The sequence below is a fragment of the Leuciscus leuciscus genome (assembly GCF_965113295.1).
Source record: "Leuciscus leuciscus genome assembly, chromosome: 20".
NCBI classification, from domain to species: Eukaryota; Metazoa; Chordata; class Actinopteri; order Cypriniformes; family Leuciscidae; genus Leuciscus; species Leuciscus leuciscus.
This window is the reverse complement of record NC_138744.1, coordinates 20,155,930-20,173,139: the sequence shown is the minus strand read 5'-3', so window position 1 is coordinate 20,173,139 and position 17,210 is coordinate 20,155,930. Positions and strand designations below refer to the sequence as shown.

The 17,210-nt window shown below is 37.7% G+C and overlaps 1 protein-coding gene and 1 long non-coding RNA gene across 5 annotated transcripts; one reads left to right on the top strand and one right to left on the bottom strand.

The window, feature by feature from the left end:
• The first annotated feature begins 1,030 nt into the window (after nucleotides 1–1,030).
• has2 (hyaluronan synthase 2) lies at nucleotides 1,031–11,520 on the top strand. Its single transcript, XM_082149935.1, has 4 exons — nucleotides 1,031–1,510; nucleotides 6,157–6,783; nucleotides 8,586–8,687; nucleotides 9,267–11,520. Exons 2-4 carry the CDS (start codon nucleotides 6,157–6,159, stop codon nucleotides 10,194–10,196), a joined length of 1,659 nt encoding a protein of 552 aa, XP_082006061.1. The 5' UTR covers nucleotides 1,031–1,510; the 3' UTR covers nucleotides 10,197–11,520.
• A 1,619-nt stretch (nucleotides 11,521–13,139) lies between these two features.
• LOC309483079 lies at nucleotides 13,140–16,806 on the bottom strand. Of its 4 annotated transcripts, XR_014200488.1 has the most exons (6): nucleotides 15,859–16,806; nucleotides 15,597–15,661; nucleotides 14,204–14,263; nucleotides 14,023–14,120; nucleotides 13,750–13,836; nucleotides 13,140–13,714 (listed from the first exon to the last, which is right to left on the bottom strand). It is a non-coding gene; the product is annotated as an uncharacterized lncRNA (long non-coding RNA). The 4 variants fall into 4 exon arrangements; XR_014200487.1 differs by having other exon boundaries at nucleotides 13,140–13,836; XR_014200489.1 differs by having other exon boundaries at nucleotides 13,140–13,810.
• Between the last annotated feature and the right edge of the window lie 404 nt (nucleotides 16,807–17,210).

Genomic DNA, 17,210 nt, shown 5'->3' with positions numbered 1-17,210 from the left:
ACTCATACATTTATAAACATTTTGAAACAAAATAAACAACTTTTATGATTTATTTTCACACAAGATTTGTTGCTCCATCAACGTTCAATTCCAACCTTTTTTTTTTTTTTTTTTTTTTTTTCTGCAATCATACACTATGGGAGTAGTGAAACTTTTTCTCTTAAAGTGATGTGCCTTCAGCCCCGTTGCACCCTACTTGTTCATTTTCCTTAAGGAACGGAGATACTCTCAGTTGTGCTATCGAAATATTGCTCAATATCAAGAAAGAAAGAAAGAAAGAAAGAAAGAAAGAAAGAAAGAAAGAAAGAAAGAAAGAAAGAAAGAAAGAAAGAAAGAAAGAAAGAAAGAAAGAAAGAAAGAAAGAAAGAAAGAAAGAAAGAAAGCTACACATTTTAAAAGAATAGTTATAGTATAATTGTATATCAAAAACATTGTTACATTGCAAGGTCTGCATCACTGACAGTAGGGCTGTTATAAACCAACTTTCATTGTTGTGAACGTGAACACATTTAGAATTGTGTGGCGTGCTCTAGTGGTAAATACGCTTCCTGCCCTCAAAATCACGAGCGCAACTGAGAATCTATGAGCATTAAAAAGTTATCAGGCGAGTTTTATTTATGATATTCTATCTGTACAATTGGCAAAATATCAACTGATTATTAAAACATCCAGCTTAATAATACCTACAATTTTCTAATATATATATATTTTTGTATCCCCTTGGTAAATGCATTAATGAATGCGTTTTATTTGTTGTAATTCTTTTATTTTATTTTATTGTTGTTGTCAATTATTAATAATTTTTTATATATACATATTTTTAAAAGGCTATCTTTATAACTTACAGTTTTCTTTTTCTTTTTTAGCTGAAGACTGGCTAATTGCTTGATAAACTCATACCCACCCCCATTTCGGAAGTTTGAATGGGCAGCACTTTTTTTCTCTTAGAAGTTCGCTCCTCCTCGCCCCCGAACCAACCCCCTTATTAAAACAAGTCCAAAACCCTGCCCGGTTAAAATAGTCTCACAAATGTATGGCTTACAGGAAGCATAAACCTAACGCGTCTGAAAGAAATTAGACGCAGAAAAGGGCAGTTAACTAGGCTACTTAAAATTTGTACGCTTGGGAAAACTTGAATCAATTACATTTTGAGTCACCAACATTGACTACTGTTGGATAACTTTTTTCTTTTTCTTTTATAAGCTGACAAAGTCAGAATGAACTGCCAAGATGCTCAAACAGACCTCATCACAGCAGAATGATGCAAACTGTATATGATGAATTGGAGGAGGCGTGAAACTTGAATGTTCATTCGTTATATGGAAAACGTGTATGCTGCACATCTTTGCAATTCGAAGCAAGGAGTTTTTAGATGCTCCATGTCGGTCTCCTCTGTTTTTTTGCCCAAAAACTTGTATGGGAAGTTTTGTGCAGTGTCTGGAACGTGCAGAGACTCGTCGGACAGCATCCCTGTTAAACTAACGGGACATCTTCACAAAGCTGCTCCAAGGTAAGATCATGAATTATTCAGAGTATAACTCTTTTTAATAATAGGCTTTACTTTGTTCTGCTAGATTAATAGTTATATTTGCGTGCATGTCATGTTGTAATGGAATTTTAAACAATCATGAGGGGGTGAATTTGAATGAATGGAGTTCAGCCATAAGTGTTTGCAATACCTACACGTGCTATTTATCTGTTGTCCAAAAGGTTGTTTAATAGGCTATATCGCACCGTATTTCTAAGACTCAACTGTACGGCTGATAAAGAACAGCAGACATTTTCATAGCATTATTTATTTATCTTCACAGCAGATAAACCTGTGAAACCTGTGAAAAGCTTCTAGACAACATCGACTTAATACATTTAGAGCAAAAATGTTTGTGTGTGTATTTGAAATTCTACAAGGGCTATAAGCTAATTAAACACCATCTGGACACTCTGACCTATAACAGAACAGATATTGCGCGCAGCAGCAGCTGTAAAACTGGTGTGACGCAGCCAGGGCTAGTGATGATGCGTAATAATGACGATTTTCAGTAAGCTCTCTCGGGAGTCACCATGTATAAGTGAAATAATATAAACTAAACATTAACTTTTTATACAAATGTCATTTTCTGTCCGTACAATTTCAGGAGAAAAGTCTGTTTAGGTTCGAATGCAACTGAACTATGTTTTGGCGTCCCTATTTCTAAAATACTTTTAAAACACAACTTGTAGCCTATAAAAAACTGATAGCTATATGTATGAATATTTTTGGTTACACTATTTTAAGGTGTTGTAGTTACATTGTACTTACTTAAAGAAGTACTGAGTAATATTAATTAAGTAGGGGAGACCAGGGACAGTTGCGTTGCAACATGTCATTTTTCTCCAATCAGAAACAAGCTAGAGTGATGACACTCATACTGTACATGCACAGTTAGACCCTCCCCCCACCAAGAAGACAGTAGACATATTCAACATCTGCTGCTGCATTTATTAAACAAAACTTGTTTTGGAAGTATGAAAGTAAATTTTTTCATGAGATATATTTTTGTCATACTGTCCTGAAATTTTGTATGAATTAATCAAAACTTCGATTGAATTATTGTTTTGTTGACTTCTAAGTGACATGGTTAGCATGTGTCAAAGTCAGTGTGTCTAGCAGGCATATTATGTTCTGTCATGGCTGATAGGGTTGGGGGCGGTTGCAACATCTTATGTTGCATGTTTAATAAAAGTTTGTTGCATTGCAAATTGCTCAATTCTTCCTGTCTGACACTGACATATGGAGAAATTGAATAGCATCTGTAACTGAAACACTGGTCATATTGGGCACAAAGCAGCTTAAAGGGATAGTTCACCAAATATGAAAATTTTGTCATAATTTACTCACCCTCAAGTTGTTCGAAACCTGTATGAATTTCTTTCTTCTGTTGAAGACAAAAGAAGATATTCTGAAGAATGTTGGTAACCAAACAGTTAGTAACCAGCCCCATTGACTTCTACAGTATTTTTTTTCCCCATACTATGGAAGTCAATGGGCCCATCAACTGTTTAATTACCCATATTCTTCAAAATATCTTCTTTTGCATTCCGCAGAAGATAGAAATTCATACAGGTTTGGAACAACAAACCCTCAAAAGACTATTTTGATCAATTTGATGCCAAACTACCTCAGCATTTTGCAGATATTGCCTGTTGTAAATATGCAGGGTGTATGGTTGTGTCATTGAAAATCAGGCTGCAGTTGGAGGTCATAAAGCTGTTCACCACACAGTCTAGCACAGACAAAAGAAGTCAAGTCCAGGGTAGCAGTGGCCAAAGTTCATGCAATAACCTAATTGCAGTTAGCCTTCAAGGCACTTATAACAACTTGTGGAAATACCACATTATTTCTTCTGACCTGGTGGCAGCAGCCTGAACAATATGGCGACCATAAAGTTTGACAAAGCCACACTGCAGAGCCATGGCAGAGTGATGGATGTGTCTCAGTGCTAGTGGTTGGATGTATCCTTTGGGAGGCAGCTGTGGCAGTTCCCCAAGTTCCTAGATTCCCCGCCACCTCAGAACCACCCACTTAGGAGAAGCAGAAGCTTCCTCCAATGCCTTGGAATACACTGGGGTATCTCAGAAGGGCAGTTCGAGCAACAAGACAGTGTCTCTAACTTTGTCTCTGTGCTAAAATTCCCACCAACACAATTTCAGTGAAACAACTTATTTGATGAGAAAACCCATTAGCTATAGAGTTTATGCTACTAGGAAGTTTGCACACATCTTTGAAAGCCATCTCTTTCAAGTAGTCTAATTGTTTAATTTTAACATTTAAATGGATTTCATATTTTATAATATTGTATATATTATTAGTTTTATTATGAATATTTTAGTTTATTTTTTATTATTTAATATTTAAATATTTAAACCACATGATGGTTTATGAATACAGGATCAGCAGATCACCAAAGTACTTTTGCTAATTTTAGAGGACAACTCTCACAGCATCCACTGTTGCTAAGTTAAGATGATCTCCTACTTTTCCTACCTTTTCTACCCAGTTCCTCAAAAGAAGTATTTAGCAATGAGCCATGGATTTCCTGCTGCATAACAACTGTTGTTGATGGCCATTCACGACTTATTGTGTTTCAAATTAAGCTTTGTCTAAAGGAATCTGCTCCAAATCTGAGGATAAAGATGAACAAATCCTCTGTCTCCATTAAGTTAAACAATCTACCTCCTCCTACATTCAGGCATGGTGTAAAAATCCTCTCTAGATGAATAACATTTGAATGCATAAGAGTCAAGCAAAGTAATTTTTTGGTGGTGCTCAGGAGGTGTTGCAGGCCTGGGTCTCTTTTGGCTAGTGCAAATGTATTTTTCTTGCACTGCAATATTTCATCTACCTTCAAAGCTAGAGTTAGAGTTTTCCCCATTGAGGATGATTCAACTCTCAGTGATCCAAGACACTCTGTGTCTCCTCCCTGCTCTGTTGGATCATGGCCAGATGATATGCACGACATAGTCAACTAGTAATGCAAACAAAAGCATTATATATGTAACTGCTATTTCAGAACGATAACCAACAAAAATAACTATAATGATAACTTTTCCATTCACATTAATGGACGAAAATCTTCAGTTTACTATTAGTGTGTGCTCCTAAGTCTGATTGGCTGTCAATGTTTATATCGGTCATCAGCTGGAAGAAACAAGTTTTCAAAGTGATTCCAGTGATATTGTTCCTCTGTGTTGATATTGTTATAGTGTGGCTATTCTCATTGAATTAGAATGATTATTAAAACTTTATGGCTACAGTTACCGTCCTTGGTGTGAATGGGCCTTTACTGGAAATTACCATATTTCATTCAGTCAGACAAAATCTATTGATGGCAAATGTCTCACACAAGACCACTTCATCAGAAGGATTATCTAATAGGACGCTCATCCCCATTCACAACAAGACGAGTCAATCTGCACATGTAAACCCTGCACATTCATCCTTGGAGACACAAAGCCTGCACCAACATTGTGTAAACATGAGAAATTAGGTAATTTACAAAGATAACGATGCTTCTGATATCCCATATGACCGTGATTAGCTTTAGTGGCCTTATAGGTGTGGGCCACATTTTGTCTTGTCAGCAGTTTCAAAGTAGCCTTTCGGGTTCATGTAGAGTTTGAACAAGACATGAAAAGAGGTTTAGGGATACCCCAAGAGTAGTACAGGCGTTTGAGACATTAACACCACATGTGGCCCTTAATCCAACAGGTTTGCACGTGTCTGTTGGATAAGGTGGGGTTTTTGAGGGTCCAGAGGGCCTCGTAAACATGCAGGATGACGTTCAAGGTTGTGACACGTGCCAGCTAGATTCACACTGTGCTTCAGTCCATCATATCAGCCTCTCTCCCAGGCCAGAACCGCTGTAAAATCTAAACCAAGAGGGATAATATCAAAGGAAAAACGAGATTTGAGTGGTGAGAGTCGTTAAAACAAGACACCATCATTAATACAATGGCCGTCTTTAGCAGTAATAAGACAGAGGGTCTTTAGTGTAGCCCTCTGAAATCTAAATTTCACTGTTCATGCGTTCCCACGGAGATATAAACAGATGATGTCAGAGGGTGGTGCTGCATAGTCACGTCTGCCAAGCAGATGGGGAACTGTATTAGTTTGGAAACTTGGAACAAATGGTCATAAAGACCACTCAGATTCAGAAGAGGAGGAAAGAGGAAGAAATATGATGCTGTCTGAAATATACTGCTGCTTTTGCGGCAAGAACAGATGCATGTATTCTATGCTTGTATATGAGCAAAAAGCATGTCCTTGCCACCGCAAAGCTGTCCACACGTCTGCTTTAATTTCATCTATGAGTGCTGCTCATAAAGGGAAAGTTCAGCCAAAAATTACGATTTTGTCATTGTGTACTCACCCTTGTGTCGTTCCAAACCTGCATGAGTTTTGTTCTTATGCAAAGCACAAAAGAAGATGTTTTGAGGGACTGTTTTTTTTCTTCATACAATTAAAGTAAATGGGGTCCAAAACAACATTGAACATAAACACTGCAAGATTTTTCAAAATGTCTTCTTTTGTGTTCTGCAGAAGAACTTATTTGGTTCATTCAAAATCATGAATATTATTCACCCCTCAATATCCCATTGTTTTTTGTTTTTTTTCAGATGAGATGTGACAAAGCGATCAGCTACTTAAGGATTTTTGGGACGACACTGTTCGGCATTTCGCTGCTTGTGGGAATCTCTACTGCTTATATCATGGGGTATAAGCTCATAACGACTGCAGGCAACTATTTGTCCTTTGGTCTTTATGGAGCAATTCTAGTCGTTCACCTCATCATCCAGAGCTTTTTTGCTCTACTGGAACACAGGAACATGAAACGCTCCCTGGAAACACCTATCAAACTCAACAAGTCACTGGCCCTTTGCATTGCAGCCTATCAAGAAGACCCCAACTACCTGAGAAAGTGTTTAATATCTGTGAAGAGGCTCACCTACCCCGGGATAAAGGTCATTATGGTTATCGACGGGAACAATGATGATGACTGCTACATGATGGAGATCTTTCGGGATATCATGGGCCGGGACAAGGCAGCCACTTACATTTGGAAAAGCAACTACCACCAGAAAGGACCGGATGAAACCGAAGAATTGTACGCCGAGAGCTTGCAGCACATTTCTCGCCTGGTTCTCAACAATAAATGTGTGTGCATCATGCAGAAGTGGGGCGGGAAGAGGGAGGTCATGTACACCGCCTTCAAAGCCCTGGGAAGAAGTGTCGACTACGTACAGGTGAGTCTATCTCTCTCAGGCGGCTCAAGCCAAGTACACGGGGGCAACACAGGCAAATTGTACAAAGAAGCTTTTGTGACTTCTTAAATGGATGCTATGCTGAAGCATGTAGTGCACTGAGAGTGAGGAAAGTACATTCCTGGTTAACACTGATGCTGTTCATTGAGGGACTTCTGTGGGAAATCGTTTGCATATTCCGGGGCTATTTCTGGCACTTCCAGAACAGATCGCTTGTATTTTCCATGTCATCTCAGAGCACATACTATTAGCTCATGACACTGAGTGGTTATTTAGCTCAATGGAACGTGTCACATAAATACATGTTACTAAATAAGTCACATAAATGCATTAAACCCCCAAGGACCCATGTATGGTGGTTTATTCTAAACATATAATTCCCGCTCCTGAATTTTTACGAGCTACAACCAAAAAAGACTGATTATTTTGAAGAATTTAATAATGGCACACAGTTGAGAACAGCTGTATACATGTGTTTTCACATTACAAAATAGACTCTCTGTGGCTTTGGTAGATACGTAAGGATATTTACTTTTGTTCAAACTATTTGCAACAAAATGTCTTTCTGGAGATTTATTGGCAAAACTAGTGATCAAATGTCCTCTTACGTAATCCAAACAATTGTGCCATCAGTAATGACGTAAGAAAGATTTAAGCTCTTAAAACCATGAAGAACGTCTCAGGGAGCCATGGTTACAGGGGAACAAGACACTGTGTCCTCTAGTGGACATTATGAGGCGTTCCCCATAGTGTCCACCAGAGGATGCGGTGCGAGTTCCCATTTGAAATGGAACGTCTCAGGTTACACATGTAACCATTGTTCCCTGAGAAAGACAACAAGACACTGCGTCCTCTGGTGGACACTATGGGTGGCAGACGTGATAAGGGCAGCATGTTTATAATAGTCAAGTCAAGTCAGTAATAAACAGAATGATAACATCCATTGGTGTGGACCCTAATATACTTATCATTATAATTCCCATTCTTGGTCTTTAAACTTTTTTTTATTAAGTAAGTATTTTATGTGAATGGCCTTTGCAAATGGTTAACCCGTAGCTGTCATTCATTGATAGTCATGCAAGGGCTCCCTTGTAGACTGAACAAAAATGTTTATTTTATCCACATGCCACCTGGTTCCAATGAGATCCCTGACCTTTGCTCTGAGTGTAGAGCCCTAATTGTGTTTAACTTATCACTGATCTTGCTACCCGTCTTGTGGTTTGTCTCAGTATGGGGTTTAGTTGTAAAAACAAAGTGGCATACATGACTTTCTCTGGAAAAAGCAAGAGAACATTTGGGAAATGCTTGTTTTCAAAGTTTCAATGTTAGAACACTTAACCAAATCTCTATCGATATTTGAACAGTGTGTCCCCGTGTTTGATGCGCCTACATTTTTGGCTCTATAACTGACTATGTAAGCCAGAACTTAATGATTAAGATGACCTCCAGGAGAGATTGATATACTCGTCCCAGCATGTTTAGCAGCACATTTGATTTATTGTGACCACTCAAACAAAGACAATCTGGTGTATATACAAGTGATTGAGGAAAATATTTGATTAGATAAATCTCATATTAGTCATTGTGTTAAAAAATGTGATGCCTCAGTACATGTGGTGCAAACACTGATTTTTACTTATTCTGAGAACATTTTGTTCAGAAATATGTCAAATGTATCAATGAATGAATGTTCATATTTCAAAGGAAAAGGGTAGAGTTAAAAAAATTGTTTTACTAATTAGTGTGTATCCTTTATTGATGTTTCTATATTGTGCTGGATGCAGGTGTGTGATTCAGACACAATGTTGGACCCAGCCTCCTCAGTGGAGATGGTGAAGGTTCTGGAAGAAGATCCCATGGTTGGAGGAGTAGGCGGAGATGTGCAGGTATGTGTTCTCTTGCAGTTTTAACAAAATTCTACTGTATCACTCTAACACATCAAACATTTAAATGACATACAGCATATGCTTTTTAAAATTTTATTATTTCAAGTCTAAGTGTGTCAATATGTTTGTCAAGCAAACTTTGACATGGACTCTTTGTCATACATAGATAGTTAGACTTTTAATTTTTTTAAGTAACTGAAGAATTGTTGGTTTTTAGAAGCATCATTTGTTTGTAGATTCCACTTGGTTTAGATATTTTATCTAATGCTGTGACAAGTGTCCAAGTTATTAAATAGATTGTTCATGGTACTTAAATATTCCCACACCAAACTTTGCTGTGTTCAGATGTCAACAGAAAAGCATATTACTGGACATCCTGTACAAAGAGCCTTTAGAACTTTGATGGGTTCTCAGGGTTCTTTAGTGTTTCACTCTACATTCGGATTTCTGATTCATTTTCAAACATAGTATATACATCAATGTGGCTGATGGCCAAGACATACAGGTACATGTGACATTGTATGTGTTGAACTACAGGCCCTTTGATTTCAAATTCTCTTTGTTAATCTATCCCTCTAGATTCTGAACAAATATGAATCATGGGTCTCCTTCCTCAGCAGTGTGAGGTATTGGATGGCGTTCAACGTCGAAAGAGCTTGCCAGTCATATTTTGGGTGCGTTCAGTGTATCAGTGGGCCACTGGGGATGTACAGGAACTCCCTTCTTCATGAGTTTCTGGAGGACTGGTACAATCAGACATTCATGGGAAGCCACTGCAGTTTTGGCGATGACCGGCATCTGACCAATCGAGTCCTGAGCCTGGGATATGCTACAAAATACACCGCCCGCTCCAAGTGCTTGACCGAGACACCCATCACCTACTTGCGCTGGCTTAACCAGCAAACCCGCTGGAGTAAATCGTATTTCAGAGAGTGGCTTTACAACTCCATGTGGTTTCACAAGCACCACTTGTGGATGACCTACGAGGCCGTCATCACCGGCTTCTTCCCCTTCTTCCTCATCGCCACTGCGATCCAGCTCTTCTACCAGGGCAGGATCTGGAACATCCTTCTGTTCCTGCTGATCGTCCAGGTTGTGGCGCTCATCAAGGCTTCGTTTGCCAGTTGCCTCCGTGGAAACATCGTCATGGTCTTCATGTCCTTCTACTCAGTGTTATACATGTCAAGTCTGCTACCGGCAAAAATGTTCGCAATAGCCACCATAAACAAATCCGGTTGGGGAACGTCTGGAAGGAAGACCGTCGTGGTGAACTTTATTGGACTTATTCCGATCTCAGTTTGGTTCACCATTCTTTTTGTTGGCATTATTTATTCAATAATCCAAGAGACCCGAAAGCCCTTCCCAGAGTCCGAAAAAATTGTTTTGATTATCGGCGCAATCGTGTATGCCAGCTACTGGGTCGTATTCTTGACTTTGTACGCTGTCCTCATAATGAAGTGTGGCAAGAGAAAGATAGGACAACAGTATGACATGGTTCTTGATGTATAGTATTTCCCAGTGTCCTTCATCCTTTCTACGTTTACATTAAAAACAATCTCAGACTGCTATCTGAAAGCGGGCTCTCCGCAGGTGACAGGAAGTGACGCCGAAAAGAGACATCATTGCTGCTGTGACTGTTAATAAGGACAATCCTTTGCAGTGATAAAGGAAACACATTGTTATATGTGAGCTTTGACACTCTTGATGTTTTAGTATTCTTTGCACTTTCACGTTCACTCCCAATATGCATAATGCTTGATCTAGAACTTTAAGGAACAAAATACCTCAATGGTTATGTTTGCATTGTGTGAGTGTCGGATTAGACTCAGTTTTTTCTTAAGTAATTTATGATTTTTACTTTAGTTTGTTTATATATATATAAAATATATTATGTACACATTTTTAGACTGAAATCCAAAACAGAACTTCTGAGTATTTTTTGATTGTGCTGTACTTTGTATTTGCATAATGTATTTTATTGCCTTTTATATAGACTTGTTTATTATAATTTTTTGCTTTGCCACCAAAGATTCTCTATTTTCAATAAATATGAGGAAATGTACCTCTTTAAGACTTGCCTGTCTGACCAAAATGTGAAATTAAGAAGCTGGATTTGTCTCTGTGATGACAGCAATAAAAGGCAAATCTAGGGATAAGTTATTCGTTGACCAGAAGGGTGATGAACCTGTGTTGTTATAATAAGTATTACATGGAGTTATGACCTATTTATACAACACCAAGATTTATGGTTTTCTAACATTTATTTTTATTTTTTAAATTTAATATGAAAGTATCGTTTGCTGGTTCAGTTGAATGTTTTGAATTGTCCCACTATGCAATTTCAGCATGTGCCAAAATCACATTTCTTTGCAAATTCTCCAGAAATTGACACAGGAACATTTGCACAAAATTGAGGCACAGTTGCCTCTAGTGATTGTTATTATTTCACACAATCTTATGTCATCCATCAATGTCCAGAGCATTTGCAATACAGCTTTTCTAGTGGTGGCAAACCTTAATTTCCAAGTAATGCCATGTCTTAATTTCCTGGAGAAGCTCTGATTTTATTTACCAGCATTATTTTAACATTTATCAAATGTTTAAGATAATGATTTGAATCATTTATAAAAGTGCCAACATGTGATGATGAGTAATATTATTTTGTGTTACAATAAACTATAGTTTGTAATTGATGAGGGCTTTTACTAAGGCAGTATTGTCATAAAGCACTTTTGTGTTTGTGCCAAATAAAAGAAAATACTTTATAATGCGTATCCAACATGCTGTTTCCTTTGTAAGCATCATGTCCTTGAAAAATAAATATATGACCTGATGAATCTGTTTTTTTCTCTCTCTCTAACTCTGGCATCTGTTAGAATAGTGATTAGGGGAATTCCTGAGACTTCAGACTGTTCTTATGCACAAGGGCCTTGCTTGGCCTTTGTTCTACTATTTCATCAGAAGCTGATGAGGGATGAATAGAACAATTATTTTCATGCTGTATCAGGATGCAGGATTGCCATGGAGAAGCGTTTTGTTTATGACATATACAGTGTAAGCACAATGAATAGCCACATAGTGGAAGTCTAGACTGTGCACTTTAAAATGTCTGCAGCTTTGCAGTATAATCCCTCAGTGCATGCTGTCACATTACGCTATAAATCAAAGATGATTTCATGGGTCAGGGTAGAGATGAAACTCACGGTTCTGTAAAAAGAGTTCATTATTCTGTTCGTAGCCGTAGCCTTGGCAGGAGATATCCATCTCAAACACTGCTGACAACTATAATTTTTGCCCATGGCATGTCTTGGGAAAACCTCGGACTGATGACCGCTTGAACCCAGAAGACGTCTTCTCTGGCTGTCCAAAAAATTCCTCATCGCAGACAGTGTGCAGTCTTGGCAGCTACAGCTACTCTTCCACTCAGCCACAGGTGGAGAGGATTCTCTCTGTAAGCTCCAGTCATGTGTAGAATAGGACAAGACCTTTACTAAGTGTTGCAGAATTCCTGGAAATTCACCGCAACTTATGAGGGACACATGTGTTTCAACAGGACCTATCCCATGCAGCACAACTGTGCACAATGGTGCTATAGTCGATATTTCACCTTAAAATAAAAAAAACTAAACTTCAAAACTTTCAAAATTTAATTTACTGCTAAGTCAAGCCAACCTTCAAATTTTTTTTGATAAAGATTTCTTTGATATTCTAATTCAAAATGAAACTTTCTTTATTTTCTTTAATTTTCTATCATTTAAATTATACGTTAATATTTTATTATCCTTATTGTTTGCTTCATCAATTCAATCTCCAAATGGTGCATATAACCTTGGTCACTGTATGGGGGAAAAAAGCAGCTTGGACATCCTGAATACGTTTTACTACAGGACTATTCCCTGAAATGGCAATGTGTTTAACTTATGTCATGTTCTCAAGCACTCCCTGGGCTTTGGGAAGATGTCCGCACAGAGGTAACAATACACTTGATGTGACTGCCAGGTGGAGGTGGAAAGACTGAATGGCGCGAATCACACCAAGGGCTTGTAAAATACTATTTGCAGATGAGCTGCAGGCATTGTCTGTTTCTTATGCTGTACACTGTTAGACTTTTCAAGGGTTTTTTACAGTAACTTACTGGCAACACTGTTGCCAGTAAGTTACTGTAATTAAGAGTTACAGTACCAAACCGTATTTCATTGTAATTGTGTAATACAGTGCATTACTGTAAAAACGAAGCTAATCAGTACACTACTGTAATTATTTTTATTTGTACTAAATATAAATTTCCTAATTTTGATATATGATTAATTTTATTTTTATCCTACATAATTCTACTGACATACAAACCAATTAGACAAAGTTATCACGAAATATATTTTTTTTATTTAAAACATTTCATATATATCACAAAATAAACATGGCAATGCTGGAAATGATGTGTGAAATTTTTTACACATTAATGGGTGAGTTTAGGGACAACGTTTTTTGTTTTAATTTTAACTCATTCATTGTGTTAATGATTTTAACAAAGTAAATATGTCAGAAAGGTTAGCACAAAGATGTGTAAACGTGTTAAATTAACACATTATGTGCTGTCCTTCACTGCACACATTTTTAAAAACATACATAAAACCATAAACAAAACATTAGCATTTGACTAAATGAATGTAGAGTCATTGGTTGTTTAGCTTATACAAGTATTATAATAATATCAACCATTACATTCATAAAACTGCATGTATACAAATACATTTTTAAGCAGTCAAAAAGGAAATGTCCAACACAGGACAAAATACAGTTCTTTTCACAATACATGACACACATATGTACACTGGTGGCCAAAAGAAGTATTTAAGTGTCTTAATGTTTTTGAAAGGAGTCTCTTTGATGCTCAAGAAACATTTCTTATTATTATCAATGTCTGACTGTCTACTCCTCTTTTCTACAGCATAGGAGTAAAAATCATCATCAAAATAATCTTTAAAAAGCCAACACAATGTTTTTGTCCACCTTTGCGAATAAATGAACTTCTCCAAAGATTGGTTCCTGTTCAGAACTTGACTGACAACCTCAGAATGTTCCCTGGTCTGTGTGTGTGTCCACAAACACAAATGTACTCAGTCCTTCAGAGGAGATCCCGGTTCCAACACTATATGAGAGAGAGAGAGAGAGAGAGAGAATATTAGTGTCACATTATTTTTAACCTCCTTTTTTGTTAATTTGTATTATTATTTTCACAAAAACTTAAGAATATATATTTGTAAACAGCTTTTGTCAATAAATAGCATACAAAAGAACTAAATTAAATTATGCCAGATTAAATTTTAATACTTACAAATCCTAAATTCTGTCCAAAAATGCTGAAATCCATAGAGAGAAAGACTGAAATCGATGATTTTAGCCCATTTCAGCTTGTCTGCAGTGAAGGGGTCCCTGTTTGAGACAAATACACAGTAAGAAACATGCAAGAAATCACTGTGTGATGATTGTTCTCCTTCCTACAGTAGTTAACCCACCTGTGTGCTGATATTAGGACCTTCCTGGTCAGGTGGGACTGCAATGGTAGAGTCTTCTGCCTAATAATAAAATATCAAAATAATGCAAAAATATAAACTTAAAGGTCCCATGACATGAAATTTTCACTTTCTGAGGTTTTTTAACATTAATATGAGTTCCCCTAGCCTGTATATGGTCCCCAAGTTTCTAAAAAATTTCAATCGGTGTAAATCGAGCTTTTGCTATCTTTCTCTGCCTTTGAGAAAATGGAGGCTCATACGCGCTGATCTTGAATCTCCTCCTTATGACGTCATAAGGAGGAAATGTTACCTCCCCTGTCTCTGCTTTGCCCGCCCAGAGAATATTTTACGCCCATGAGAAAATGAGCTAGGAAGTAGGAACGCGCGCGCGCGATTTTAGTTTGTCCACGAGAGATATCATGGCTTTTGAGCGAGCGAAGCATAACAATTGCTCAATAATTGGATGTACAAATGAACACCGAAGGGTCAATACAGAGCTGGGCTTGCTGAACGTCTGAAACTAAAGTCTGGATCACTCTCTTTGGCTCAGCTACACACCTCGGACAAGTAAGTCAACTAATGATATAGGCTATAAGTGTGTTGCTTTACTGTTTATGGTTACCTAGATTTTACACGTAGAATGTGGCTGTAACATTAGCTATGCAGATATGCAGTTTATGTGTGTGAATACACACACTGTAACGCGAGTGTTGTACACGTCTTTGTTATTTGGATAACCGTTTTCCTGTTGGTTATATGGCGCGCGCGCGATATCCGCATTTCAAGATCGCAGAGCTTGATGTAATTGTAATAAGATAAATACAGACGTTACAGATCTCTCATGAAAAGGCAACAGTAGGTTAGCGTTAGCTACATGATAATAACTGTAAACCATCCGAATAAAGTACCGTATCCAGACATAATATTTTAAACTAACCCTTCGGAAACGTCCTGCTGGAGCCGCTGAGTTGCAACTTCTTCATCCGTTGCTTCTCCATCTGGATCAGATTCTGGGTCAAACTGAAATGCTTGAAAGACTGCGTGTCTTCGTGCCATTGCTAACGTAAACATGCACGCCACGTTACCGTTGCGCAAGATGGTCAAGGCCACACCCACCCTCCACCTTGCGCCGCCTTTCTCCTCCTCATTAGTATTTAAAGCTACAGACACCGAAACAGCCTGTCTGAAGGAAGCTCATTCTGGGACTGGCTTGTAGTGGCTATAATTCTGCACCGAGGCTGAATTTTTGGAAAGAGATTTCAGATACAGTACTAGGGACCACTAAGGCCTATATTAAAGCCTACAAAAAGTAGCATGTCATGGGACCTTTAAGTTGTTTAGAATGCTAGATTTGGTATGAATGAATTAGTGAGAGTTTTACTGCAGTGCTTACCTGGATACATTTAATCTGGTGAGACTGAACAAAGACAATGGTCCATCTTCTGATTGGTTAATTTGCTGTGTAATAAATATAAAGTTAGACATGATGCAAAGGTCACTTATTTGATATAAAGTTAGCCAATTTTATAGAGATTTTATAAGATATTGTAAGCTACCTAGTCTGCACCAGTGGCTCCAATGCAATTTTCACATATTGCTAATCATTTCAGCAAACTTATCTCAAAAAATATATATCACAAATGGCCTAACGTTACCTCTGGAATCTTGGCGCTTTGTTGCAGTTGCCTTTAAACACATATAAAAATGGAAGTACATATTAAATTCCATTAAAAAAAGGAAATTCCATTTGCATACTAATGCTAAAACTATAAAGGTTCTCATCAGTAGGCCAACATTATCTACAACCAAAACAGAATTTCACATTAGTTTATTCACATTTATAATGTAAACGCGTTGCTCGTTGGCATATTTTAACTCGACAATTCAATAATCTAACAAAGTGTGTAAAATGAAACGTTAGCTCAGTTTACCGTGGTAAAGTTCGTTACCGCCATGTTGACGAGTAAGTTAGGAACACGTTATAACAGGTTAAACTGAGCACAATCCTGTCAACACACACAGAATGTTTTTTTGTTTTTTTTACCTTGCTTGCTGATCCCTCTCTCTCGCTGAAGTGAATTCCGTGAACGGCGCGATCCAACAAAAGACAGACCAGTGATATTACACTGGATGCTCTGTCGCGACACGACAAATCCCAGACAGTGTAACGTTAGTGATGCGCCGCGGCCGTTATATTTCTGACGTACGGTACTCCGAGTCCAAGCGCTCGCGCTATTTCTGACAAGGGACAAACAGGTTCAACCAACAGGTTTGCATTTTGTATTAAAGGTCCGGTCGCTTCAACGTGTCCAATATAGACAGCCTCTGGGTATTATAGCGTTGTAGACACGCAGTGTAAGGCAAAAATTAGGAAATAAAAAGCACGATGGAATGGTGCCAGCCAGAGAGGCCGTTACGTCAAATACAGTAGTATACAGCAAATTTAAAAAATACAGTAAGTCTCTGTATGTGGTGTTAGACGTCACAGAAAATTCCCATGATGCAATGGGAATCACAGTTATTTACTGTAAAGAGAAATAGCAGTATAATACTGGGTGATTTAAAGTAAATAACTGTAGAAATTACAGAAAAGTCTAACAGTGTATATACATTTACAAATCTTTAAAATCATTTGAGCTACATCTCTCTATCTACACCTACCTATCATTTTCCCTTTTTTTTTTTTTTTTTTTTTTTTTGTTCTTTCTTAATACTTAGGTCACCTTTTCAAAACTCTTCACACGGTTCTCCTTACCATCTTTCAGCTTGACACAACAAAAAATTTAATTAGCAAAATGCATTATACAATTCATACGATCAGGATTATTACCACCCGTTGTAGAACACGGAACCAAAAAAAAAAAAAAAAAAATTTGCAGTGTTTTTTCTCTCTTTTTTGCCCTCAAATATGAACTTACCAGCAGTCCGCCTGCTCGGAGCAGAAGGAGAAAAACCTCGAGGGCCACATGAGGGAATTTTGAAAACAATGACCTAAAACAACACTAAC

Bases quoted from the DNA above. Each gene is read 5' to 3' on its own strand.
- has2 (XM_082149935.1), top strand. From the start codon at position 6,157: ATGAGATGTGACAAAGCGATCAGCTACTTAAGGATTTTTGGGACGACA. The intron at 6,784-8,585 runs GTGAGTCTATCT...TGCTGGATGCAG, and splicing joins GAAGTGTCGACTACGTACAG to GTGTGTGATTCAGACACAAT. The intron at 8,688-9,266 runs GTATGTGTTCTC...CTATCCCTCTAG, and splicing joins GAGTAGGCGGAGATGTGCAG to ATTCTGAACAAATATGAATC.